A 26,758-nucleotide genomic window follows, 5' to 3' on the forward strand; every position below is an offset into this window, starting at 1 on the left:
TGTACCTACGCAGGCCGGAGAGGGCGTCAGACCTTCCTGAAACTGGGGTTACAGATCGGAAGCGAACTCGGATCCTCTGAAAGAGCAGCCAAGTGTTCTTAATCTGATCTCCCTCTTCCTCCTATTTTGACAAGGAAGGCTGAATCTTGGGGCTGGGCAAGAGCTGGGAGGCGGGCCTAGGGCTGAGAGGGCGGAGCCCCGCGTGGCGCCGTCGTCGTGGAAACGCAGACGTGCCGGAAAACAGAACTACAACTCCCAGCTGGCCCCGCGCTCCGGGTCTGCAAGATGGTGTCCCGCAAGAGGAAAGCCAAGGCGAGCGGCCACGAGGGGACCACACCAAGCCCACCGGGCTATTCGGGTGAGCGGCTGAGGGCTGGGGACCGACCTCTTCAGGCAGGTGGCCTGAGGTCCCGGCAGCTCGTCGGGTCTCGGGGCACAGCTCAGGCTCTGGGTGCTGACTCCGCGGCCATTCCTCAGAGAGGCCTCAAGAGCGCTTCCTCCAGGCAGCACCTGGCGCCCTGACGCCCAGGGCGCAGCTTCGTCGTGGACAGGAGCTTGTTACCCGCTGACCTCGTGACTCGTTCTTCAACGAGCGCTTCCCGAGTGTGGAGGCCGCAGCTGTTCCCCATTCCCCGACCCAACCCCCATATTGGCATTCCACCGGTGTAGACCTCATGGGCTGGTGGGGCTAGCTCGGCATGAGGGGTCGAGGCACGTCAGCCCCAACCTGAAGACGGAGGGATGAGGGTTGTGTGCCAAGCGGCGCAGCCTGTGCGATGGAGGCTGATGGTGTCAGGCAGCGGGTACCCCGAGAGAGGAGCCCTTGAACCGAGCCGCCGGCGGCCCACCGTGGTCCCTCGTCCCGCTCCCGGCGAGTATATCCGTGGGTGGACGCAGGAACGGACAAATAGAAAGAACCTGTGTGACATAGGCCCAGGCCTCAACTCAGGGTACTCCAGACTCTCTACTGCACTCCTTTCCCTCTTAGCTGTTCCAGTGAAGTTCTCAGAAAAGCAGCAGGCTTCCCATTACCTCTACTTGAGACAGCACAGAGTTCGCGAAGGCATCCAGTCCACGTGGCCTCCCAATCGGACCCTTTTTATCCTCAACGTGCCCCCGTACTGCACAGAGGTAAGCGTCTGGCAGGGGACCCGTTGGTTCTAAATGGAGCTTGCTATGGGTCCTATGGAATCCTGAAGGTCAGGTGGACATGCCAACAAATCCCCATTGGAGGGTGTTGAAATATGAGCTTTTTTTTTTTTTTTCCCTGTCCAGACAGCGTGTCACGATCCCCTAGGCTGTTGAAGAACTTACTGGATTTGAGGCCCAGGCTGGCCTCAAACTTGACTGTACTCCTGCAACGCCCTTCCCCCCCATTCATTACAGTTATAAGTGGTCACTTCTGCCTTGGAAATTAATGATCCTTTTAACAATTTTTTGCTTGCTGGTTTTTCATTTTTTAAAGACAAGTTAACAAAAATCACTGCAGTTTTATGTAGACATGCTTAATGTTTCGCAGAAACCATTACATTTCTTTGTTTTTATTTTGTTTTGTTTCTGACAGGGTCTCTTATAGCCTGAGTTGGCCTCATACTGACTTAGGTGAGGCTGGCCTTGAACTCATGATCCTCCTGCCTTTACCTCTCAAGCTCTGGCATTACAGGCATGTGCCACCACACTTAGTTTAAAAAGGAAGCTGAGGATTGGTAAGATGATGGTTCAGAGCCGGGCACGGTGGCACACAACTGTAATCCCAGCACTCAGGGAGGCAGAGGCAGGCGGATCTCTGTGGGTTCGAGGCCAGCCTGGTCTACAAAGCAAGTCCAGGACAGCCAAGTCTACACAGAGAAACCCTGTCTCAAACAAACAAAAAAAAGATGATGGCCCAGTGGGTAAAGGCACTTGCCACCATGTCCCATAGCCTGAGTTTGATCTCTGAGACCCACATGGCGGAAGGAGAAAACTGACTCCTGCATATCATCCTCTGACCTCCATACATGTAACATGGAACCACATACAGCTGTGCATGCACGTACACACAAACTCAACTTTAAATCTTTTCGTTGTTTTGTTTTATTTTGTTTTTCAAGACAGGGTTTTTCCATGTAGCCCCGGCTGTCCTGGAACTTGCTGTGTACACTAGGCTGGCCTTGAACTCACAGAGCTCCACCTGCCTCTGCCTCCCAGATGCTGGGATTAAAGGCGTGACCCACCACCACCTGGCTTCTTTAAATTTTTTTTTTTTTTTTTTAATTGAAGCAAGGCGTTGATGGGGTATGTCTTTATTCCCAGCACTAAAGGGAGGCAGAGGCCAGCCTGGTGGTCTGCAGATTGAGTTTCATGACATTGAGGGCTACTCTGTTTTGAAAAACAAACAAACTTCTCAATCTAAGAAGTTAAATTTATTTACTTGCTGTGCTGGAGATGGAGCCCAGGGCGTTCCCATACTAGGCCAGCCCTCCACGTTCTCAAACTTACATTATTATCGTGTAAGTTTGCAGAAGAAAAATGAATTGTGAGGTTTGAGATAATTCCCCTCCCCCTGCCTCCCTTTTTTTTTTTTTTTTTTTCTTTCTCTCTTTTATCACACACACCTTGAGAGCTGAGATTTCCAGCATATATCACCTGGTGGGTGACATATCAGCTGGGATGCCTAGTGGGGTGGATTATTATTATTATTATTTTGAGAAGAGGAGTGTTAGAACTAGGGGTGTAGCTCAGTGGCAGAGTGCTGGCTTCGCCTTCATGAAGCCCTGGGTACAATCCCCAGCACCACAGAACTCATATTTGGAGGCATGAGGACCAGGAGTTCAAGGTACCCATTCTGGGTACACAGTAAGTTCAAGAGCAATCTGGACAACAGGCTGGGCTGTACACTTGGCGAATGTCAAAAGCTGAGCACACCTCTGTGTATTCTGCCTGCCCGAGCCCCTGAGACTGGAGAGAGTCTCTCAGGCTAAGGTGGTAAAGCTTAATTAGCTGTCATGTAAAAGTCCTTAGGCCCCGTCCCAGGCTGGGAATACCTGCTCCATGTTATCGTGGGAACCTAGGTGCCCTGGGTTTCGTAGATGTGGGCTCCGAGTCCTTTGGGCTATTGTGGGTGTCGGGAGGCTCTGAGGAGCCTGTGGGTGTTCATGCTCTGCTTCTCTCTGGCCCTGGTAGGAGAGCCTGTCTCGGTGCCTGGCCTCCTGTGGCGCCATCAAGACAGTAGAGCTGCAGGAGAAGCCTGACCTTGCCGAGAGCCCTAAGGAGCCGAAGTCCAAGTTTTTTCAGTCCAAGCCGGTGCAGGTAGGCTGCCCAGTGATAGCAGGTTCCACTGGAGTTGGGGCAGGGCCTGGGGTGTGATTCGGGGTTGTCGTGGTGATGGCCTCCAGCTCTCCAGGTGTGCCATATTCTTTGACTTCCTGCAGGTTTCCCTCTGCCCTGTGTTCTCTCAGCACTTTCCTCCTCGGGACTAGCGCCCTGGCTTCAGGAGCCCCACTCCTGTCTCTTCTCCCCACGTCCCTCATGTGGCCTTGAGGTGCAAGGGAGTCACCCTGAGTTTGTGCCTTGTCTGTTGATAACCTGCCCTAGCCTGGGGTGAGCCTGCTCTTGCCTGAGCCATTGTGTGCCCCTCCTCGAGGGAAGAGCTAGAACAGGTGTCCCAGCAGCAGTTGGCTAGCTGGGAGTATGGCTCCCCATCACTCAGACTGTGGGGGTGACACACAAAACTGCCTAGCGTCATCTCCCCTGGTCCCGGGCAGCTGCCAGGGCCTTGTGCCACAAGTGGGAAGACTCCACACACGCCTCTCTCCCCTCTAATCCCCACAGGGCTTTCAGGTTGCTTATGTGGTATTCCAGAAGCCAAGTGGCGTGTCTGCTGCCTTGAACCTGAAGGGCCCATTGCTGGTTTCTACAGAGAGCCACCCTGTGAAGAGCGGAATTCAGAGTCAGTACCGCTGGCGGTGTCCAGTGCTTCCTTCGTGGGCCTTGGGTTGGTGAGAGACACTTTCCAGGGGCAGCATCCATGGATGCCACAAGCTGAGTCCCCCTCTTCCTAAGGGCCTAGGCTGGGGGGCTATGTCTGAGACACATCCGAAATAGCCTGAGCCTTTAGCGCCAGGTAAGGAAGGTAGGGCCCAGCGTGCTGCCAATAGAATCTTCCTAGCACCTAAACCTTGGGCCTCAAGTCCCTGGGCTTCAGGGGCCTCTGCAGGAGGATCCCAGCTTGCCGGCCTGTCTGGGTGCAGCCTGAAGGTCCACTCTGAGCCAGTCACTTTTGTATTCGGTATGAGCTAGTAAATGTTCTACGGTAGCTGTAGTTTTGGTTTTGAATGAGTGTTTATGGCCAGCGCCGGCAGAGAGCAAGCAGCAGTGTGATAACAGGGCAGCCTCAAATCGGCCCCTCCATGCAGACCCCTGGAGTAGGCTGGCCGAGGGCGGCAGCATCAAGTGGGCCGAGGCTGCCCAGCAAAATGACTGGGGAGGTTGAGGCAGTCTGCAGGCGCTCCTTCCCTTCCCACTCCAGCGCTTTTATTCCACGGTATAAAAAAAAATAGTGCCATCTGCTGGGAGTCCTTTGCCTGCTAGCTATTTTTAAGGGACTCTTAGCTGCTTGCTGCTTTTCCTTTTCCCTGGAAGAGAACCAGGGAGCTGGGGTGAACCCCTCAAGGGAAGGCCTCTCACGGAGTCTGCTTACTTGCTTTGTTTAAAATTTAAGGATATTTTGTGTGTATATAGGTGGATTCCTAGAACTGGAGTTATGGGTGGTTGGGAGCCATGTTGGATCTTGGGACTGAACCCGGGTCCTTTGCAAGAGCAACAAGTGCTTGCATCTTGGCAGCTGAGCCATCTTGTCCACTTTCAGCAAGTCTAAACCGCACATGATGCTGTTTGCCTCACACCATGTCTCCTCCTCCCTCAGAGTGGATCAGCGACTATGAAGATTCAGTGCCTGACCCCGAGGCCCTGAGAGTTGAAGTAGACACATTCATGGAGGCCTATGACAAGAAAATAGCTGAGGTAGGGACTCCAGCAGGTCCCCCAGGTGTCACTTAGGTAGCCGTGGGAAGCTGGCACCACAAGTATTGTGTACTGTAGTGTCCTTGTGAAGGGGATGGTGGCGGCAGCCTGCCACTGGTTACCAGGAGGAGGGCAGGCTCCCATTTTTTTGCTTGCTGAAACTTGAGCCACCTGGCTGGGTGACATGGGCTTTAAATGGTCCGTGACACTGAAGAAACCGTCACTGATGTGTCTGTCCTCCAGCACTGACTGTGGGGCCATTCTGGCCAGCAGACATGATATAAAAAGTGGTTGTCACTGCAGGAGGCGGCAGTGGGCCTCCAGCCAGTGAGGGGCATCCTGCCGCTGCAGAGCCCCGCGCATCAACAGCTTCTTCCATGCAGGAGGAGGCTAAGGCCAAGGAGGAGGAGGGGGTCCCTGATGAGGAGGGCTGGGTGAAGGTGACCCGCCGGGGCCGCAGGCCTGTGCTCCCTCGAACGGAAGCGGCCAGCCTGCGAGTTCTTGAGAAGGAGAAACGGAAGCGAGCCCGCAAGGAGCTTCTCAACTTCTACGCCTGGCAGCACCGGGAGAGCAAGATGGAGCGTAAGAGACACTTGAGGGCCCCAAGAGAGAGATTAGCCTCATGGCAGAAGCACCTGGGATATGGGCTTCAGCTCCAGATCCCCAGAGCACCTGGGGCAGAAACCTGCAGGGCAGGGTTTCTTGAGTATTGCACCCAGCCCGCACCCCTTTCCCTGTGGCTCTGAGAAGAGCCTGGTCCTGTCCTGAGCATGGTGTGGGCACGACAGCTGCCTCCAGACCCCACCTTTGTTGGCACTGACAGCTGCCTCCCTGTCTCTAGACCCCAAGCTGCACCTTTCACCCACCTGAGCAGGCTCTATCCACCCTCCCTCAGAGCTCCAGCTGCCACTTCTTTAACTTGGCACTTGGTGACCATTTACCGCTTTCTGGAGCCCCCTACTTGAAGGCCACATCTTGGGAAAGGTGCCCCTGGGCCTGCTGCTTTGGTACTCTTGTCCCGTCTTCCCACACCATCATTTCCTGCTGCAGCCTAGCCCTCTAGGAGTGGCTGTAGCTAAATGTCTAGGATCCGTGCAGGATTCCGACCTTGAGCCAGGGTGCAGCGCCGCCCTCAGCCGCGAGGGTGAGGAGGGCTCTTGAGTGGGGTAGCTGGCAGTTCCTGTATGCTGTGTGACCTGCCCTATGTCCTCTGCCTCTCAGACCTAGCACAGCTGCGAAAGAAGTTTGAAGAGGACAAGCAGAAGATCGAACTGATGAGAGCCCAACGCAAATTCCGACCCTACTGAGCCATTCCGGCCCCGGCTCCAAGACCAGCAGACCCATTGTTCCCTCAGGGACCACGCTCTGGGAAGCAGATACCAAGCCACGAAGCAGCTGTGTCACCCAGGTCCATCTCTGCAGCTGCACAGGCTGGATGTGAAGGGTGGGGCTGCCCTGCAGGAAGATTTGGCCTTCAGAGAGCTACCTCTACTCCTTCCTGCATGTCTGCTTCTGACCCAGTTGCCTTCCATGAAGCCCCTTGCTGGCAACAGCCACATGGAGTGCAGTGAAGGCAGAAGATTTTTATTTCCACACAGGCTTGGGGCAAGGACAGGCTCCAGAAGCCTTTGAGCGCAGAGGCCCAGGCCTGCTTCCTCCGTGCTACCAGTTCACTGCAGCTTACCAAACACAGTCCTGGACTCCTTGTCCCCTCCTTGAGGTCACAGATAAGGTCAGAGTCTCTTTTTCCCTGCCCCTCTTGGTTTCCAAGCCCAGTGAGACCCACGCCCACCTATTTGGTAGAATGAGGGTGCTCGAGACCCAGTGGAAGCTAGAACTTGTGAACAGGATCCCAGTCCAGAGCTACAGCCTCGCAGGGGTTTCTGGGGTCATCTTGGCCTGGCTCTGTAGAAAGGAGTTGATGACTCCAGCCACAAGGCTGGGCTCACTCATGTGGACGTAGTGATTGCCTGGGACTTCCACATACTGGAACCGCTGGAGAGAGGGGGGCAGGCGGTGAGATACTGCCCACTCAGGAGACTCTCCCGTGGAGTTCGAGGTGGGTCAGAGGCAACCTCTCCTCTGTTCACAGTAGCCTAGGAAGCTACTGTCCTAGAGCAGGGAGCCACAGTCACTGCCAGTTCTGTTGGCGATGACGCCATCAAAGAAAGGCAGGCTGCAGCAGGAGCTTGCCAAACAGAAGAGCCCCCTTTGTGAGAGCATCAAGCTGTGCATAGAGACACAGGCCAGCACGAGCCTCCCAGTAGCCATAAATACTTGCCAATGTGCTGGTCCTAGGAGGGGCGCCCCAGAACAAAGGCTGGCCAGGAGGTACATAAGGGCAATAAAGCAGGATTTCTGCCAGCAAAAGCTGTGTCTCCTGACCTCTTGACTACATGCCCCAGGCTTCTGGAGACTGGCCTGGAGGGATGGGGCCTGCCAGCTCCTCAGATACGGTGTAGTGCCAACCCAGGACATCCAAAGCAGCTGAGGGACTGTATGTGAGGTGGGGTTCAGTGCAAGAGGCACACCCAGCCCACCTGCCCCCCAGGCCACACCCCTTACCTCCTTTAGGACGGATCTTAGTGTGTCCACCATGAAGACCAAGGGCCCCTTGTCATCATCATTGACTCGTCTCACGCCAGAGTAGCCCTGCATTGCTCTGGGCGGCAAGAGGTTGGGGTGCCTCCTAGCTCTGCATCTTGACAGCCCTCTGCCCTCTGGTTTTCATCTGTCTCTTTGACCCTAGACTTGCCAAGGTCCAGCCTTCTCGTACCAGCTTTCTCTTAGAGCTGGTAGCAGCCTAGCAGCGGAATGCCTGCCAGGACGTGGCTCTCAGTACTGTGCAAAGGGAGGGCCGCTGAGTGCTGCCCTGGCATCTGAACGGGCTCTCCCGACCAGACTAAAACAAAACCCATTGAGGTTGGGCAGGCCAGCGCTGGTGGCGCACAGCTTTAATCCCAGAAGGGGCAGGCCTGCCTGGTCTCGCAAGTGAGCTCCAGGACAGCCAGGGCTGTTACAGAGAATCTCTTACAGAAAAAAAAAACCAAGTAACAAAAAACAAAACAAAACAACCTCTTCCCCCCCCCCCCAATTCTATTGAGGTACAATGTATGTATCATACAACCATCCTCCCCAGTTGAGACCCACTACAGTCTAGGCTTGCCCCAGCCTTGCTGTGCTCTTCCTAACCCTGAATTACACGTGTGAGCCACCATGCCCAGCCAATTCCGTGGCTCTGAGATTTGCCTTGATGTATGATGGTGTTAACATTACCCCAACTCCATAATGAGCTGAAAATTTAAGTTAAAAAAAGGCATTAAGCCTCCAAGCAAACAGCCCACTGCTGTTTCCCTGTTGCTGCTACCACCAAGCATCAAGGGAAAGACCAGGTTAGACCAACTGTTGCTAGCCTAGGAAAAGTTCCCAATTCAAAGTTCCTGGATGTGCAGACAATCAGGGTTCATTTGGCTGATCTGGCTAGGGGCGTGTCCCCTTAGTGCCCCAAGGGCGTCCCTATGCACTCAGTCAGAGGACAGTCTTTCCTAAGAGAGTGGGGCTTCTTACCACCACCCCCCAAGATTGCCTGTGCAGTTCCTACCGAGTGCATTCCGATTCCTCAGCATGAGGACTTGTGCCTGTCCTAAGCACAGGCACAAGTCAGGCTCCCCCAGAGGCCAGCTGAGCCATGGTGCAGTCCTCACCCTGTTCCCAGGCCACCTCTCTCTCGCTTTGCTTCCTGAGAAGGTCTGAGCCAGCAGCAGTGTGGTGTCAGGCTGGGAGAACAAGGCACCTTGTACCAGGCTCCCTCCTAGGGCTCCCTACTCTCTGCGTGTCTCCAGGGCACTCAGTCCAGACTCACTTGATCATCAGCACGTTGGCCTGCAGGCTCCCCAAGGAGTGCATAAACAGTTCCTTGCTCACAAAGTCAAAGCTGTTCTCTGGCTGCAGAGACAAAACCAGGGTGAGTCCTCGTCACGAAGTCTCATGTACTCCTGCAGTCAGTCCAGTGAGGCCAGCTGGGCCACCCACCCCAGGAGGCCAGTGTCCTCTAAGTCAAGGCCTCTTAACGTCCATCCGCAAAAGTTCTGACCCCTCCCCCATTATCTAGTCTTCTCCCTTGTTGGGGTCATTTACAACGGGGTGTGGCTGTCAGAGAAGCAACACAGGTTACTTCTGGACTTTCTCAGGACTAAAGAGAGCCCTGCAGACCCTTCCCGGAGCATGGGCCAGCTGTGGGCTCTGCCAGCAGAGCTCATTCCCTTCACGAGCCTGCACAGTGGAGACTGGTCCGCAGACTTCATGTTTTAAAACAAATGGAAACAACTGCGGATAGTGTGCCATTCCTATAATCGTGGCTCTCAGGAGGAAGGGACAGGTGGATCTTTGAAGCTTGCTGGCCAGCCGGCTTTGCCAATTTGGAAAGTTTGAGACCATCTCAAAAAAGCATGGTGGCACACGCCTGTAATCTTCCCAGCACTGGGGGAGGCAGAGGCAGGTGGATCTCTGAGTTCAAGGCCAGCCTGGTCTACAAAATGGGAGGGATGGAGGGAGGGAAAGAAAAGTAAATATGTGAGGATTGTGGCTAGGGACCACCACCAAAGGTTGGGCTTTGACCTCCACATGCACACATACATCTTACATACATGTGCGCTCACACAGACGCACAACAAGGTCTCCCCTTGTCCTCCTCAGACGGGTACGTCCTCAAAAGCAGAGTCCCACATCAACCGGCAATGTCTCACAGCCTTATTCTGGTTCTCATACCTCAGCTGTGACAAGGCCCAGCCGGCTGCCTCCCAGGGAGGGCAGGCTGCGCAGTGGCTTCACGGGGGTGGGGCGCAGCAGAGGCCCCAGACCAACCTGACCACAGCCAACAGCTCACAGGAGGTGACACCAGGCAGTCAGGTGGAGGCTTAGGCCTTGGCCTCCCTCCTTTTCCCCAGGAACTGGGGTTGTCTGGCTCAAAGGTACAATCAGGCCTCAAATTTTAAGTCGGTCCCAAGGCAAGGGTTAAGGAATACAGCCTCCACTCATGCCTGCAGACCTGAAGCGCTTTGGAATTTCATTCCTCCATAAAAGCCTTTGTGGGCTCACCACACTGGGGGGCTCACCACACTGGGGGCCTCTCCTGGGTTCTTTATCAGCTGCCTCTATCCCTCAGCATCTCTTAGCCTCTTCCAGTTTAATTTCTTGACCCACTTTTTAAAATTTTTTTAAGTAATAAGAAAAGGTGGACAGCAAGGTCAGAATGAACTAAGTGCCAGCATTGAGGCCTTTTGCACAGGACATAGGGTGTGAGTCCTGGACCCAGGACAATGTGCCCTGATACTGCCCTAGACTCAAGAGGTCCTCCTTGAGAGGAGAACTTCTGTGTTCTCTCTCCTACAGTTGTGTTTTGTGCCTGGCTTCCTTCACTCTGCAAATGTCTGTGAGAGACTTGCTTTAGCAAGGGTACATGGGCAGAGTCCTGGGACAAGGGGGTGTGTCCACATCCAGGCCCATGTATGAAAAGACATGTCGATATAGCTCAGAGTATGTTGCTTGCCTAGCACGTGCAAGGCCTTGGGTTCAATTCCCAGCACCTCTGTGTGTGTGTGAGAGAGAGACAGAGACACAGACAGAGAGACACAGAGATTGGGGATGAAATTGAACCCTTGTATATCATTGGTGGGAACATGAAACAGTGCAATCTCTGTGGACAACAGTTCAACAATTTCTCAAAAGCTCAGTCCCATGGTCCCATGGGCTGCAGCAATCCTCTTCCGGCATATCCAAGAACTGGAAGCAAGGACTCAGACATTTCACCCCAGGTTCCAGCAGTATTGTTCTCAATTGCCATGACATGAAACCCTGATGTCCATCAGCAGAGGGCATGGAATGAACATAGCAAATGTGGTGTGGGGCCAGCAAGATGGCTCAGTGGGTAAACACACTTGCTGCCCAGCTGCCCGAGTTTGATCCATGACACTCACATGGTAGAAGAGACCCCTGCTAGCTGTTTTCTGACTTCCACACAGGATTCCCTCCTCCTCCTCCTCCTCCTCCTCCTCTCTCTCTCTCTCTCTCTCTCTCTCTCTCTCTGAGAGAGATAAATAGATGGATATAAAGAAATGCTTACAGAAAAAAGTAGTGGACCAGGCTGGCCTCAACTCACAGAGATTCTCCTGCCTCTGCCTCCACGTGCTGGGAGTAAAGACAACCAGCATAGTTAGTGTTCAGCCTTACAGAGCAGTGAACTTGGATGTGTGTTTCATCACGGAAGGATCTGAAAGCATGATGCTGAGCGGAAGAAACCAGGCACAGAGGGACAAACGCTGACTCTACCTGCTCATGGTACCTAACAAGAACTTCACAGGGATGGAAAAGTAAATGACTGGAGAGATGGGGAGTGAGGACTTAGTGTTTAATGGGTTCAGTGCTCACTGAGGATGATGAAGGTTGGGTCATAGGTGTTGGTGAAGGTTACCCAAAACAGTATATTTAAAACCACGCAGGAGTACACTTACAGGCAGCTAACGTGGGCAACGTGACTATACCACATCGTGCATAGAACTTTAAAACTACTTTTAAAAAGGGACCACAGCCAAACTAGGAAGGAAGCCAGAAGACAGAGGCACTTACCAAGGAGATCCTCCGGTCCCTGTTCAGCACCAGACCTGGAGAAAGCACAAAGCGTGGTGGCTTCAGTGCCACAGGAGGGGCTCACCCGACTTCCCACGGAAGTCCCGGTCTTTTCACACAGGGCTCACGCCTTCCATCTGGGCTGGTGAGAGCCGCCCTAATGTCAGCCAGCCCTGGGCTTTCGTCCTGGGATGCTTCCAAAGCAGAGCTTGGCCAAGGCTGTCTGCCCACAGCAGGTGGGTGCCTCCCCAGACCCTGAGCAACAGTGCAGGATGATGGGGAGACAATAAGGCTCTCTCCTTCCTTCTCTCTTTTGCTTTTTCTGATAGGCGCTCACTATGTGGCCCTTGACAGTCTGGAACTCACTACTGTAGACCAGTCTTGCCTTAACTCCCAGCGATTGCATGCCCCCAGCTCTCATCTCGGCAAAAGAAACTGCTTGTCTGGACCTTTAAACAGTAGGAAATAGCGAATAATCAAAAACCATGGTGTTCCTTGTCAGAGGAATGGAGAGTTTGAGTGTCATTCCCTTCATGGCCCAACTCGGGCCTGCCACGGGTGATGGACAACTCTGCCCATCTAGGAAGGCTTAGCCATGCCCTCCTGTGCCACGTCTGATTCCTGGAGAAAACTGGGGGGGGGGGGGGGGGGGGCGTTGGGCGGTGAGCAGCCTCTGCTGCCCTGTAGGAACTCATAGGCCCTAGGAGATTCCAAGAGCTGGCGAGGGATGGAAAAACCAACCCTGGGGATCTGCTCCAGCAAGGGAAATGGGTGAGGGGCCTTCCAGCGTCTGCTCCAACACCCTGTGCACAGCCACCAAAGAAAAGGTGAAGTCAGAGCCAAACGCCTGCAGATGGGCTAAGCGCCCATCGGAGTAACTGGTTAAATGCAAATATAAACCGTAGCTAGCACTAGAACCAAACAGCAATGATTCAAATTCCAAAACCCTTAAAAAGAGACACGTCCAATGGCAACACAATTGAAGAAAGAAAACCCTCCAAGTCCAGAGAGAAGTGACAGCCGGAGGACAGAGTTTACGGTGCGTGTCTCTAAGATGGGAAAGCTGATAAAATTGAAATAAAGCCAAGGACTGGATAGAGACCAGGCAGGTGCCAGCGCTGTACTCCAGGGCTTCTCGCCTCCAGAGCCTTCAGCTAAATCAGTTCTGGGTGGAACCCAGGACTTCATGCATGCTGAGCAAGCATTCTAGCCCTGAGCTACACACCAAACCTTACACTTGTTTTGTTTTTCAAGACAGGGTTTCTCTGTGAAGCCTTGGCTGTCGTGGACTGTTTTTTTGTTGTTTTTCAAGACAGGTTTTTCTGTGTAACAACCCTGGATGTCCTGGACTTGTGTCATAGACCAGGCTGACCTCGAAATCACAGAGATCCTCCTGCCTCTACCTCCCAAGTGCTGGGATTAAAAGCACGCACCACCATGCCCAGCTCAAGCCTTACACTTTTATTCTTTTTAAGTTGCCTGGTTTTGTTCGGACACATGGCTTCTCTGTGTAGCCCTGGCTGTCCTGGAACTCATTCTGTAGACCAGGCTGCCTCCTGAGCGCTGGGATTAAAGCTGTGAGCCACCACTGCCTGGCATATTACTTACTGCTTTTGAGACAGGTTGCACTGTGTAGTACTTGCTGGCTTAGCTCTGTAGACCAGGCTGGCCTCAAACTCACAGCCACCTGTATCTGCCTCTTTGAGGATCACCATCATGCCCAGAGGGGAGGATAGTTCAGGAGTTAAGAGCACTGGCCATTCTTCTATAGCCAGGAGAGGAGCCAGGTTCAATTCCCAGCACCCACATGGCAGTTCACAAGCATCTGGAACTCCATTTGCAAAGGGTCTGAAGCACTCCGCTTATCTTTGCTGTCTGATGCACAGACATACAAGCAGGCAAAACACCATACATAGAAAATAAAGCAAATTTAAGTTCTTAAATGGGGGGGGGAGGGTAGAAGAGAGTCAAATTTTTTACTTTTGTGATTAAAAAACAACAAATTATGTGACTTCCAGGCTTGGTGGCACACACCTTTAATCTCAGGACTTGGGAGGCAGCGATAGGCAATCTCTGAGTTCAGACCAGCCTAGTCTACAGAGTTCCAGGACAGCCAAAGCTACAGAGAGAAACACCTTGTCTCAAAAAAAAAAAAAAAGTTGGGCATGGTAATCCCCATGCCTGTAATTCCAGTGCTCCGGGGAGACAGAGGCAGGAGGCTGAGAGTTCAAGGTCAGCCTGGTCTACAACGTGAGTCTAGGACAGCCAAGGCTACACAGAGAAACCCTGTCACGAAAAACAAAACAAAAACCTAACAATAAAAACATGTTACTAAGCTGGACATTGGTGATACATATAACTCCAGTTTCAGGAGATCAGACATCCTCACACAGACATACATGCAGGCAAAACAAACCAATGCACACAAAATCATTTAAAAAAAAAAAGAAAAGAAAAGAAAAGAAAAAAGAAACCAAAATGATGACTGGGCTGGTTATATGTCTGGGAAGTGTCAGGAGGAGTCAGCCTCCCCATAGGAAAAGCAATGTATGAATCTAGACTCTAGATGCTATACTCCGAGAGCAAAAGCAATCATGGAGACACTAAGAAATTATATTTTCTGCGATTATTAGGATTTTGTCTCTAATTAGAGATTCTGGAACTCTTAGATGATAAATGGGATATTTAATGGTTGAGAGAGTTCTAGCCAGGCATTGTGACTCTGGGCCTGTAGAGGACCTTGTGGTTGAGAATGTTTCCGGTTGCTGTACTCTCAGGTCACCTCGGCCTAATGAATCCCAGGCGGAGGCCTGTGTGTCACCCAGTCTCTCTGCTAGACGAAGGGTCCTCCCTGCTCTTTCAACCTGCTCCGGGTTGGACCTTCCTCCAGGTCTGGGGTCTGGCTGCTCAGAGAACACATGAGAATACTTCAGAAGGTGTGTGTGTGTGGGCAGGGGGGTTCTCAGGGCGGAGAGATGGCTCAGCTGGCAAAGCGCTCGCTGGGCAAGCCTGAGGACCTGGGTTTGACCCCAGCACAGACGTGAAGAGCCAGACGAGGCAGCCTGTGCCTGTGATCATAGCTCTGGGGTAGTGCTGGCCAATCTCCCAGAATCCCTTCGCTGTGAGAGCCGGCCTCGAAAGCCAAGCTGGAGGGTAGAAGAGATGGTCAGCAGGCAGGCTGCCAAGTCTGAAGACCCGAGTTCGCTTCCTGGCACCCTCCAGGAAGGCGCGAACAGAGAACTGCGGCCCCTTGTTTATCTTCTGACCTCCACATAGGTCCACAGCACGCTGACAGGAGACTGCTCCTACCACGATTAGCTAACCCTGATTCCTCGATCCAGCTGTAGACCGTAAGGCCTGCCTCCTGGTTTGGCGGGTATGCAATAACCCCGCCTCGCTGTTCAACTCTATACAATAAATAGGCTTCACTTCCAGAGTGCTGAGCCTTCTCTAGCCCAGTCCACCCAAAGCCAGCTCGCTCTGTCTTTTCTTCATTCTCTCGATGCCCTAGTCAAGTCCATCCCTGGTCGCCGTGTGTGGACAAGTGGGCATACGCACTAAGGAGACAATTGGGCATTGCTGAGAGGGTGGGCCTCTGTGCTGGGGAGCACTGTGGCGGGAGCACCTCTCTATAGCAGAATTAGCTTCGGAGAAGGTAAATCCAGATCCTGCTGGCTCTCCGGACGTGGACATTGTTAGGAAACCATTGCTCTGGGCCTGTCCCCCCACCCCCACAAATAAAAACATGCACTTAAAAAACCGGAGCACCATTGAGAAAAACACCAACGTTAACCCCTGGCCTCCACACAAATGCACAGGACACACACTCCCCGATCACACGTACTATTTTCTCTGCCTTGAGGCCTCGGCCTCTTCCTCCGCTCTGCAGGTAGAATCATTACTGACTGCTCTTCTGTCCAGTCCCCACTGGACAGGGAGCTTCCTGAGGGCAAGGGCTGGGTCTCATTTCTCTGCATCTCTCAGACCCAGAGGCTGGACACGTTCGGGTTTCTTGAATGCCGTGTGTCTAATTCCCTCACAGGAAGACATGTTAGCTAGCAAGGAGGAGAGACTGGCCCAGAGTTCCCAGCGGGAAGAGATGTATGGCTGGACCAGAGAGGGGATTCCACTCAAGCACCCTGCAACCAAGGTCTAACCTTCAGCCCTGTGCTCGGAAGCATCTCACTGTCCTCTCCCCTCAGCCTCCTGGCACGTCCTTGCCACAGCGAGGCTTCTGCATCGGCTGGCCCTTCTCCATCCTTGCTTTAGCATCCCCCCCCCCCCCGCCGGCAATTGTCCCAATCCCTAGGTCATACAGTTGGAGTGCCTCCTTCCCACCTGGCAGGCCCAGCCCTCTGGGGGGTAGCAGTGAACTTCTCAGTCTCCCTGCTCCCTGTCTTTCCTGGGACTTGGCACACCCAGCAAAAGCTGGCAGAGGGGGGCACTGTGTCCATGGACATGGCCCTCAGAGCCTCTGGCTGTTGCCGGTGGGGAAGGACTGTGTTGCCAGACCGCTCCAATTTCTCCCCCGGCAGCTAGAAAGCTCTGCTTTCCCCAGAGCCTTTCCCTTTCAGACACGGGCAGCTGTCCCTGCTCCCCTGCCAACTGTTTCTGTGAAACTGCTCAAGCCAGACAGATCTGCTTTCCCCCGAATGCAGCTGGGTTGCTGAGAGGGCTCTTTCAGCCTCCTGAAGGGAAGAGCAGGGCTTCCCTGGCCAGAGACTGGTGGGGGCTTGTCCCTTTGCCCTTAGGGGTCCTGGACAGAACTGGGTTCTCCCTCTTCACAAGAATACCTCTAGCCAGGAGTGTGTGGCGGGAGGTATGGCTTCTGTTGCTTGAGTCAGGGTCTTGCTGTGTAACCCAGGCTGGTCTCAACAGCATTATCTTTCTGCCTCAACCTCCCAAGTGCACACCTGGCTTGGAGCAAGCTTTGGGCTATATGCTGGAGCACTTGTATTTAGACAAGAAGGTGCCTAAGGCTAGGTCTCAAGGCTCCTTTTTCCATCCCGGCTCATCTGCCTGGGTAAATCAGCTTTAGTCTCATGGCCCGGCTTTGTTGGGGACTCCCTTTGGCTGGAAGTGGATGCCAGCGGTTGCTTCCTTACTTGAATCACTCAGAAGTCATGGGGGTGGGGGGAACAGGCCCAGAGCAATGATTTCCTAACACTGTCCATATCCAGGGAGCCAGCAGGGTCTGGATTGACCATCTCCTAAGCTAACTCTGCTACAGAGGGGTGCTCTCACCAAGGTGCTCTCACCAAGGTGCTCCCAGGCCTTCTCAGCAATGCCTAGTTGTCTCCTCAGTGACTGCTCAGTGTCTGTACCCACAGTCCTGGTAACTCTGGGCCCAGTCGAATTCCCTGGGCCAGCTAAGAGCATGCATCTGTGGATCAGCCCATTTCTGTATGGAGAACCCCCCTAGTTTGGTCATCTTTATCAGACACAGAAGCCTGGGCCCTCAACCTTCCTGTGGGTTTGCAGGGAGGGGAGACAAAAACGCTAACAAAATCCAATAGATCAGAATGGCGGCTTGCAACACTCCAGGCCAGTGACCCTCACCATGATCCTTGGTTATCATTACCTATGGTTAGAACACGCAGCCCAGGAGGCCTCTTCGGCAGCTGGAATTCTAGTCACACTGAGCAAGAGTTCCCACATGACAACCTGTCTCTGGCAGGGTCTGTTGGCTCCAGTTCCCCAGCCCTCCCTAACGTCTCCCTTCTGGCCAGCTGGCCTTCACAACCTGCCCCAACCCCCCACAATAGGCACTGGCTGGGTGGGGGTGATACATACTTCTTTTGTTTAGAAACGGGAGACTTCACAACCTCAACTGAACCTCTCAGCCTGTGGGGGCAGCAACCTGACAACCTGGCTGGTGCCCTGCCAAAACTTGGGGAGTCCCGTGCTTAGGTGGCACCAACAGGAACCGACTCCTGGATTTGATACCAGATGGGGGACACTTTCTCTTCCCTCACACAAGCTTTTACCTCACCTGAGAGGGGCTCCCATGAGCACTGTCTAGGGCAGGGCCCAGGCTCCTCCCAGGGCACTCATATTTATTCATTGTTAAGTCACTTTACTTGTCCATATGGTTAATCTGGAATGTCAGCCTGGTAGGACTAAGAATCTCCATGGACACGGATCTCTGGGCGAGTCTCTGAGGGAGTTGCTACATTGGACTGAGGTGAGGAGACCCACCGTGACCAGGGGTGGCTCCGTCGCACAGGCTGGGGTCCTGGACTGCACAAAGTGAGCTGGACACCAGCATGTGTCTCTCTTTGCTTCCTTGCCGTGCACACATGGGACCAGCTGCCTCCTGCTCCCTGCTGCCATACCCACCCCATCATGAGGGACAGTCCCCTGCAACCCTGAGCCAAAATCAGCCCCTTCCTCCTCAAAGCTGTCAGGTCCCCTGCTGCAGCAACAGGCAAGTGTCTAATACTTGTTTATCATCTCTTTCCTCCTAAAATTGTACTTTTCCTGTTCAGCTTCCTCTTGCTCAGGCCTAGGAGGTGTCATTTCTACAAAGGTGGTCCCTGGAGTTGGGCCATCTAGAGATTATGACCCCACTGAGACTGGGGTGGTGTGGCTCACTGCCGCACTCACAGTCTTCATGGGGGGCTGCACCCCTCCCACCCTTAGGGTTCTTGACAAACACGGGAGAAGTAAAATGCACCCACACCTAAACAACAATACAGCAAACCAACAACCAACATTAAATTCACATCAATTCCACTAAAATCAGGGACAAGACAAGGCTGCCCACTCTCTCCATTTCTATTCAGCTAAAGGAGATCAAAAGGATACAAACTGGAAGGAAAAATCCAAGGATCTCTATTCATAGCTGATATGATAGTATACATAAGTGACCCTCTAATTCTACCGGAGAACTCCTACACTGATAAACACCTTCAGCAAAGTGGCTGGATACACAATTAACTCCAAAAAAAAAAATCAGTTCTTATACAAATGATAAAAGGGCTGAGAAAGAAATTAGGGAAACAACACTCTTTACAATAGCCAAAAAATATAATAAAGTATCTTGGTGTAATTCTATTCAGGCAAGTGAAAGACCTGTATGACAAGAACTTCAAATCTCTGAAGAAAGAAATTGAAGAAGCTATCAGAAGATGGAAAGATCACTTATGCTCACGAATCAGTAGGATTAACGTAGTAAAAGTGGCCATCCTGCCAAAAGTAATCTACAGATTCAATGCAATTCCCAGCAAAATACCAACACAATTCTTTACAGACCTTGAAAGAGCAAACTTCAACTTCATTTGGAAAGAATAAAAAATCTAAAATGTCTAAAACAATTCTGTACAATAAAAGAACTTCTGGAGGTATTTCCATCCCTGATTGGAAATTGTACTACAAAGCAATATCATAAAAACCTCATGGTATTGACATAAAAAAACAGACAGGTTGATCAATGGACACTTGATTTTTGACCAAAAAAAAAAAAAAAAAAAAAAAAGCCAAGTCAATACAATAGAAAAAAGAAAGTATCTTCAACAAATTGTGCTGGTCTAGCTGGATGTCTGCATGCCGAAGAATACAAATAGATCTGTATTTAACACACTGCACAAAACTCAAGTCCAAGTGGATCAAAGACCACAATATAAAACTGGATACCTAAACCTAATAAAAGAAAAAGCAGGGAATAGCCTTGAATTCATTGGCACAGGAGACAACTTCCTGAACAGAACACCAACAGCTCAGGCTCTAAGATTACAATAAATGGAACCTCATGAAACCGAAAAGCTTCTGTAAGGCAAAGGACACTATCAACAGAACAAAACAGCAGCTTACAGATTGGGAAAAAATCTTCACCAACCCTACATCAGACAGAGAGCTAATATCCAAAATATATAAAGAACTCAAAAAATTAAACACCAACAAAGCAAATAATCCAACTAAAAATGGGATACAGAGCTAAACCAGGAATTCTCAAGAGAGGAACCTCTAATGGCCGAGAAGCACTTAAACACTCAACATCTTTAGCCATCAGGAAATTGCAACCTTCAGAATGGCTAAAATAAAAAAGTCAAATGACAGCACATGATGTCAAGGATGGGAAGAAAGGGGAAGCCTCCTCCGTTGCTGGTGGGGGTGCAAACTTGTATAACCACTTTGGAAATCAATCTGACACTTTCTCAGAAAATTGGGTATAGTTCTACCTCAAGACCCAACTATACCATTCCTGAGCATCCAAAAGATGCTCTGCCATACTTGCTCAACAATGGTCACACCAGCTTTATTCATAATAGGTAGAAACTGGAAACAACCAGATGTCCCTCAACCAAAGAATGGATAAAGAAAATGTGATACATTTACACAGTGGAATACCACTCAGCTATTAAAAACAATGAAATCTTGAAATTTGCAGGCAAATGGATGGAACTAGAAAATATTATTCTGAGTAAAGTAACCCAGACCTGGAAAGACACACATGGTATGTACTCACTTATAAGTGGATAATCATTCTACAATCTACAGACAAAAAGAAGCTAAGTAACAAGGAGGGCCCAAGGGAGGATGCTTGAATCTCCCCTCAGAAAGGGGAAATCAAATAGACATCAGAGTGGATGAAAATCGAGAACTGGGTGGGAGAGGGGATGGGAGGGGAATGAGTGTGGGAATCAGGTGGGGGAGAGTAGAAGTGGGGGCTGGGAGGTGAGAAGGCTCGGTGAGAGAGAAGGGGAAAAGATGGAGACAAGCTGAAGACCTGCAATGGGACTGGCTCCTGGGAGGACATTGGGGTGACCCTAGCTGAGACTCCTAGCAGGAAGGGACATGGCCACCTACATCCAAGGCAGGGCCTTCCAGTGGAAGGGGGGACACCAACCCACCCACAAAACTTTCACCCCAAATTCCCTCTGCCAACGGGTGTGCAGGGATAAAGCTGGAGCAGAGATTGAGGGAAGGGCCGAATAATGACTAGCCCACCCCACAAGAGAGAGCTGACCCCTGACACTGTTAATGATACTCTGCTATGTGTGCAGACAGGAGACTAACATAACTGTCCTCTGAGAGGCTCCACCCGGCAGTGGGCTGAAACAGAGGCAGAGACCCACAGCCAAACCTTAGGCAGAACTCGGGGAGTCTTGTGGAAGTTGAGAGAAGGATAAAGGGACCCAGAGGGGACAAGAACTCCACAAGAAGACCAATGGAGTCATCTGAGGACCATGAAGGCTTACAGAGATTGAAGCACCAAACAAAGAGCATGCCTGGCCTAGACCTAGGCCCCTACACATACGTAGCCAATGGGAAGCTTGGTCTTCATGAGGATCACTTAGCAACTACAGTGGGGGCTGTCTCTGACATGGACTCGGTTTCCTGCTTTTGGATCAATTTTCCCTAGCTGGGCTGCCTTCTCTGGCCTCAGTAGAAGAGGATGTGCTTAGTCTTGATGTGGCTGGGCTGGGCTGGGTTGGTGAGAGGTGGACTCCCTTTTTTGAAGAGAAGATGAGGGGGGAATGGAAGAAGAGGGTGGAAGGGCAGGACTGGGAGGAGAGGAGAGAGGGGTGCTTTGATAGGGATATAAGGTGAATAATTTTTTAAAAAAGGCATGAGCATTTCTGTTCTGAAAACCTCCCCATCGACCCAGGAGGGCACAGCCGTGACGTTCATCAACTTTAATCTCAATGCCTAGCTAACCTTCCCACAGAGCGTCTTTCTGTAATGATTATGTCATCTTGTGTCAGGTACTTGGCAATCTGCAAGCTCAGTTTCCCCTGCTCTCACGGGACGATGTATGAGACAAAGGAAGAGCCAGTGAGACGCTGTAGACACCAAACACCAACCTGGCATGTACAAGTGCCCCCTGTCATCCATCAGCAGTGACAGACAGCGAGTCCCTACCTGTGCCCACCTTCGTGGCTCCCCTCTGCAGTAGGAGTCCCCCACACTCTTTACTCAAGTGGCTGTTGTTACTCAGGAACCTGGGGGAGAAAGACAGACATTAAAGGAACCAGGCCTCCAGCAAGCCCAGGGGTCGGGCAGAAAGAGGAGCAGGCAGCTAGATTTGGCAGTGTGCCTTTAATCCCAGCACTTGGAGAGGCTGAGAAAGGAAGAGCTTTAGAGTTCAAGGCCAGCCTGAGTTATAGCTAGATCTCTCTAAAGCAAATGAACAACGGAAAGGGCAAGGGACGTGGCTCAGTGAAAGCACTTGCTGAGCACACACCATGAGGGGGCTCAGGGTCAGGCCCCGGTGAGGGAGGAAGATGGAGGAAGGGGAGACAGATGGAGGTGACTGAGGTTACTCCTGAAGGATGCCCACGTCTTTCGGAGTCGGTGGGGGTTCTCACAGTATCTACGTGCCTGCCTGTTACTCTACGTGTGTCCATCCCCTCCTCCAGACAACAAAAAGAGTGAAGCCCTTTCCTACTGTGCGCTCTGCCAGATTCGGTGAACAAACATGAGGGGGGCAGCCCCCTCGGTCCAGCCGTGGTTAAAGGACACAGTGTGATTGCGCTGGGATAGACAGCTTTAGCTGGGAGAGAACCTCGGGCAAATTGTTAAGGAGCCTAAAGCTGGAGACCAGAGGGAAGAGAGGTGAGGAAAAAAAAAAGAGCATGGACTTGGGGGGGGCAAGCCTTTCCCCCACCCCAAAGCATGTGTAAAGAGGGGCGGTGGCAACGAGGGGCCTTCTGAGAAGTGTCCAGGAGGGGGAGGAAGCAGAAGGGGGAGAAAGAAGAGGCTGCTGCTTCTTCCGGATTTCTGAGGGCTTCCTCCCAGTGCCATCCCCCCTCCCCCGTACCCTTGCTCTTGGCACCCACCCCTGCAACATCTCCTCTTGGCTGAACACCCTCGGGGACTTCTGGGAAGCCTCCACCTGCAGCGTGTGCTCTATGTTCCTCCGCCTGTAGGTCAGTAGGTTCTCCATTTCCTAAGGATTCAGCCACAGCTGGTGAGTAGGAAAGGCCCAGATGAGGGGTCCCCAGCCCTCCCCCGGTCCTGACCGCTGCGCCCTCAGTGTCCCTTCTCAGGGGTCAGCCCCTGCCAGTCAGCCCCTCAACGTGCCTCTGCATTCAGCACAGGTTTGCCTGGGACAGGTGATGGGGGAGGGGGCGACTCCGTTAACAGCCAAGTGGCTCTGTAGAGGTGACACTAGGGCAGGGAGCTTCACTGATTTCAATCAGTGCTGTCACAGCTAATGACAAAATGACAAGTAGTAGAACCAGACGAACAAGACGGATCGGGTGGTCTGAGATTCGCTCTGCCATACTTCACCACTTCAGTGGTAGAAGACCAGTAGGTTCAGCCTTGGGGGCGGGGCTCATTGCCACCCAGCCCTACCCAGAAGGAAGCCCCAAGGCTCTTTATACCACCTGTTTCATCAGTGGGACCTTACTGGGACAAAAGGATGAATTTTACTCTAGTCTGGTAACCCAGTGACCATATTAACCCTTGAGTTGTTGGTTCCTGCAATGGGAAATTACCGAGTGCTTAGAGTGTGCAGGGGCTGGAGACATGAGGATAGGAAAACAAACGCACAGAGCCAGGTATGACGGCTCACGCCTGTAATTCCCGCTCTTGGGCAGGAGGAGTGCTAAGAGTTTCTTGTCCTTAGGCCATCTTGTAAATGAAGAAAAATGGAAAGATGGAAGTTGGCATAGCAGACCCCTCTGGGACAAACCAACTTCCTTAGGGTCACACAGTAGGTAAAAGACAAGAGCCAAGTCTCAGATTCAGGGGCAGCAATGGCTGTCGAGACTGGAGGTGTTGGTATTTCCTGTCAGCCACACTCTGGTTGTGTGCAGTGTTGCTGCCTGGAGCCTGCTGTGGCCCGGAACTTCCTCCACCCACGGCTGCTCCCCTCATCCACCTCCTGCTGCAGGATATCCAGGCCACACTCTGATCCCGGACACTCTCAGAGGCACAGGCTTAAGGATGCTGCCCTCTGGCGGGGTGGGGGTGGGGGTGGGGTGGGAAATGATCCCTGGCTAACTTGTCCACCCTCTGCCACATTCTCCTGCCTCCTCAATGTCCACCACAGGAGACAGAGCTAAAGGCCCCCCTCCCCTGCCAAAGTCTGGGGCTGGTCCCCATGGCAGCCTCGAAGAAGCCTCTTCCTACATTAGAGTCCAGAAGAAATGGCGTCGATTCCAGCAAGATAAGCTTGTCCACCATCTCCGGGAAGATGCAGGCGAACTGGAGAGTGACAAACAGGAGGGGCTGGTGAGTCGGTGGGGAAGGCACAGGCTTCGCCCGAGCAGGAGTCTTCTGTCCCTTCAGTGTGCTTCTCTTCTCCCAGACCTAGCTGCAGACCCCAGCGGCCCCCGGACTTGTGAGTCTTGGGGATGGCAGATGGGGTATGTGGAAACTCTACAAGGAACCTGCCCTAGGGCACAGTGTGTGTGTGTGGAAACCGCCTCTGGCTAAGGAGGAGCAGCTACTGCATCCTATGACGGGGCTCTTCCCATCCTACCTTCTGCGTGGTCCCCAGTCAACCAAAGCCCCAACCCCCACCAAGTCCCCCTGACAACTGCAGCACAGCCAGCTACTCACCATGCCGCCCACGGTGCCACCTGCCGGACAAGAGAACAGTGGTGACATCTCACATGACCCCTCCCCAGCTCCTGGAATCCTCCCCCAAGCTCTTTCCTGGGAGCTGTCCCTCCCTTAGCTCTTCTCCCACCACAGGGCTGGGACACTGCATCTGAAAGTCCAGGCCTCTCTGCCTACGGGCCACCAAGGTCCCTTCATTAGAAGCTACTCACAAAGCCACCCCCTCCCTCATCTGAGGCCAGAGGGCACAGTCCCTAAAGGTAAGCATCGGAGGATCCTCTTACCTGCCCCCCTCCTCAGTGGGGCAGGGGATGATACTGGGTACCAGTGTCAAATCTTCCCCCTTTCCCAGAGCCCCCATGGAACTCGGGTCCCTGCCTAAGCTGACTTACCGAAACTGTGGCCCAGGAGGGAGAACTGAGTCCATTTAAAGGCTGAAAACACAAAGCCAGAAAGAAGGTTTGCCTGGCCCGGCCTTACTCTGTCCTTTCTCCTGTGTCTTGGCTTGGGACTCCCTCCAAATACCTGCAGCGCCCCACCCAGGAGACCAGCTGAGGGGGCTCAGCGCCACTGTGGAAAGCTCCTCCTGGAGGAGGTAAGCTCTTTTCAGTTCTTGTGAGACCTGGGACCAGGCTCCAGGCATCCATTCCCAAGCTAGAACCACCTCCTAGATACTGCTCATCCTACTCCTAGGATGAGATGGGGGACATCACAGAGGACCTCCCCATCCCCCGGCTCTCAGCCCCTTAACAGCTGCTGCTCACCTGTCGCCACCCTCCGGACCTCACTCACAAAATTTTGGTGGTAATACGGTAGACCTGGGTTGTAATGGGAGGAGAGCCCGTGGCCTCCGAAATCCATGGCCACGTAACAGAAGTCTGCAGCAGAGAGAGGAGGGAGTGGAGTGGGGGGTCCTGCTTGGCCGCGTCCACCCTGCCGCCGCCCTTCAGCCCACAGCCCCACCTGATGAGAGAAGAGGAATGAGCCTGTCGAAGGAGTTGGCATTGTCCAGCCAGCCGTGCAGGCAGAGGACCGGAGGGTTCTTCTGGGAGCCCCAGACTTTGACAGCAATGTGGCCCCAGGGCACGGCCAACTTCAACTCTGAGAGTAAACCTGCAACAGAGTCCGCCCCTGTGTATGTGGCGGCACGCATGGGTACCGGCATGTGCTACCGGCCTGCGGCCTGGCCATGGACAGACAGACTGCCAGATATCTCCAGTTTCTCGGAGGGCTGTAGGAAAGGGAGACCCCTGGCTGAGAGAGACAATGAATGGGCTTTTCAGGAGGTAACCCATTGGGGTTAGGGCAGAACTGGAAGGAGTGGGTTAGGCTGCTGGCTTGAATCCTGACACTTGTAGTAGGGCTGTATGACCTTGGACTGGTCCTCTCCATCCTTGCTTTCTTTTCCTGTTAAACTGGAGGAATTAGAGTACATTGCCTCTTCCCTGTAAGGGACCCATTCCAAAACCCCCGTGGGTACCTGAAACTCCAAGCAGTAATGAACCCCACACAATGAATGCTGGCTATGCTTTTTCCTACACATATGCCCATGAATAAGTTTAATTTGTAACTTAGGCACCGTAGGAGATGAACAACAATAAATAAAGTACAATGCTGATAACAATACACTGTAATATACATGCCCGTCATCCCAGGACTCACGAGGCGGACATAGGTAGATCAGGAATTTGAGGCCAGCCTCGACTACGTGAGACCTTGTCTCATAAAACCTCAAGCCAACAAAACAAAACCAGGTCTACTGCAATGGCAATTTGTGCAGTGGTCGTGGTCTCTGAAGATATTGTATGAGAGAGGCGGCAGAGGCAGGAGAATTGCAGCCAGGCAGGACAGATTTGTCTAGGGAGTTTCCAGGCCAGCAAATCTACATAGAAAGAAATATTGAGGTCCTGGGAGGCGCAGGAAGATGGCGCTAAGAGTACTATACAGCTCAAAACTCGACTTTGCCCTCAATATTTTGGACATTGGGAAACCCCTTAGAAGTCAAAACGGAGAGACTACGCCGTGAGCTGGACTGCTATATTCTCAGTGCACAGACCAGGCTCAAGAAGCCAAGGTGCCAAGCGCATTCGGAAAGGTCAGGCCTGAGAGAGGATTTAGGGCAGTCAGCTTGGCCGTGGGACTCCGGCTGGGCCTCCTCAGGTCAGGCGCGTCCTAAAGCTGACCTTCTCACGCTGCTGGCCCCAAAGCGCAACCCCAAATAGCCAAGCGCACACTCCTGCATTCTAGGGACTCAGCTGCTGTGTGGCTTGTCTGGAGCCTCCACAGTCTGGCTCTGTTGGGTTCTGGGCGCTGCTGACTGAGCCTGGGCGCTCAGGAGGAAAGGACAGTCCGCTCCACCGGCTCACCAGAGTGAGCTGGCTGTGTGGGAGCTTCCGCCAGGCTTCCCGCTCCTATCTAAGGGGCTGTGAGGGGCATTCTTACCCATGGCTCTTGTCTCTGAGGCTGTCACTCCTCGCAGAGGTCGGGGGAACGGAAAAGGACCCCGGCGCTCACGCCCCGCCCACCGGCTGTCCCTCCAGGCCTGCCCCCGCAGGCACTATTCTAACCCCAGCACCGCCCCCGAAAGTAACAAAGGCCCCGCCCATTCCCAGGCCCCGCC

At 52.7% G+C, this 26,758-nt stretch overlaps 2 protein-coding genes and 1 long non-coding RNA gene across 4 annotated transcripts; 1 reads left to right on the forward strand and 2 right to left on the reverse strand.

Moving 5' to 3' along the window:
• Positions 1 to 234: 234 nt before the first annotated feature.
• On the forward strand, positions 235 to 7,371 carry Rrp7a (ribosomal RNA processing 7 homolog A). 2 transcript variants are annotated; one of them, XM_055627104.1, is made up of 7 exons: positions 235 to 358; positions 989 to 1,131; positions 3,163 to 3,288; positions 3,811 to 3,928; positions 4,904 to 5,001; positions 5,385 to 5,583; positions 6,223 to 7,371. In XM_055627104.1, exons 1-7 carry the CDS (start codon positions 286 to 288, stop codon positions 6,306 to 6,308), a joined length of 843 nt encoding a protein of 280 aa, XP_055483079.1. In that variant the 5' UTR covers positions 235 to 285; the 3' UTR covers positions 6,309 to 7,371. The 2 variants fall into 2 exon arrangements, with proteins under 2 accessions (XP_055483079.1, XP_055483078.1); XM_055627103.1 differs by lacking the exon at positions 235 to 358 and having other exon boundaries at positions 366 to 1,131.
• On the reverse strand, positions 6,565 to 26,683 carry Serhl2 (serine hydrolase like 2). Its single transcript, XM_055627106.1, has 12 exons — positions 26,581 to 26,683; positions 25,102 to 25,251; positions 24,903 to 25,016; positions 24,531 to 24,572; positions 24,139 to 24,158; positions 23,707 to 23,781; positions 22,407 to 22,516; positions 21,490 to 21,569; positions 11,626 to 11,660; positions 8,864 to 8,946; positions 7,567 to 7,663; positions 6,565 to 6,996 (listed from the first exon to the last, which is right to left on the reverse strand). The coding sequence occupies exons 1-12, from the start codon at positions 26,582 to 26,584 to the stop codon at positions 6,865 to 6,867; spliced, it is 942 nt and encodes a 313-aa protein (XP_055483081.1). The 5' UTR covers positions 26,585 to 26,683; the 3' UTR covers positions 6,565 to 6,864.
• On the reverse strand, positions 10,646 to 11,619 carry LOC129691122 (uncharacterized). The gene is made up of 2 exons (XR_008722410.1): positions 11,123 to 11,619; positions 10,646 to 10,854 (listed from the first exon to the last, which is right to left on the reverse strand). It is a non-coding gene; the product is annotated as an uncharacterized LOC129691122 (long non-coding RNA).
• Positions 26,684 to 26,758: the final 75 nt, after the last annotated feature.

This window comes from Psammomys obesus, unplaced genomic scaffold (genome assembly GCF_907164565.1).
Source record: "Psammomys obesus unplaced genomic scaffold, mPsaObe1.curated_primary_1811, whole genome shotgun sequence".
Classification (NCBI taxonomy): Eukaryota; Metazoa; Chordata; class Mammalia; order Rodentia; family Muridae; genus Psammomys; species Psammomys obesus.

Bases quoted from the DNA above. Each gene is read 5' to 3' on its own strand.
- Rrp7a (XM_055627103.1), top strand. From the start codon at position 742: ATGAGGGTTGTGTGCCAAGCGGCGCAGCCTGTGCGATGGAGGCTGATG. The intron at 5,002-5,384 runs GTAGGGACTCCA...TCTTCCATGCAG, and splicing joins ATGACAAGAAAATAGCTGAG to GAGGAGGCTAAGGCCAAGGA. The intron at 5,584-6,222 runs GTAAGAGACACT...TCTGCCTCTCAG, and splicing joins CCGGGAGAGCAAGATGGAGC to ACCTAGCACAGCTGCGAAAG.
- Serhl2 (XM_055627106.1), bottom strand. The intron at 11,661-21,489 runs GTAGGGACTCGC...TGCTTTCTCCAG, and splicing joins AGCCACGAAGGTGGGCACAG to GTCTGGTGCTGAACAGGGAC. The intron at 6,997-7,566 runs GTAAGGGGTGTG...CCCTCTCTCCAG, and splicing joins TAAGATCCGTCCTAAAGGAG to CGGTTCCAGTATGTGGAAGT.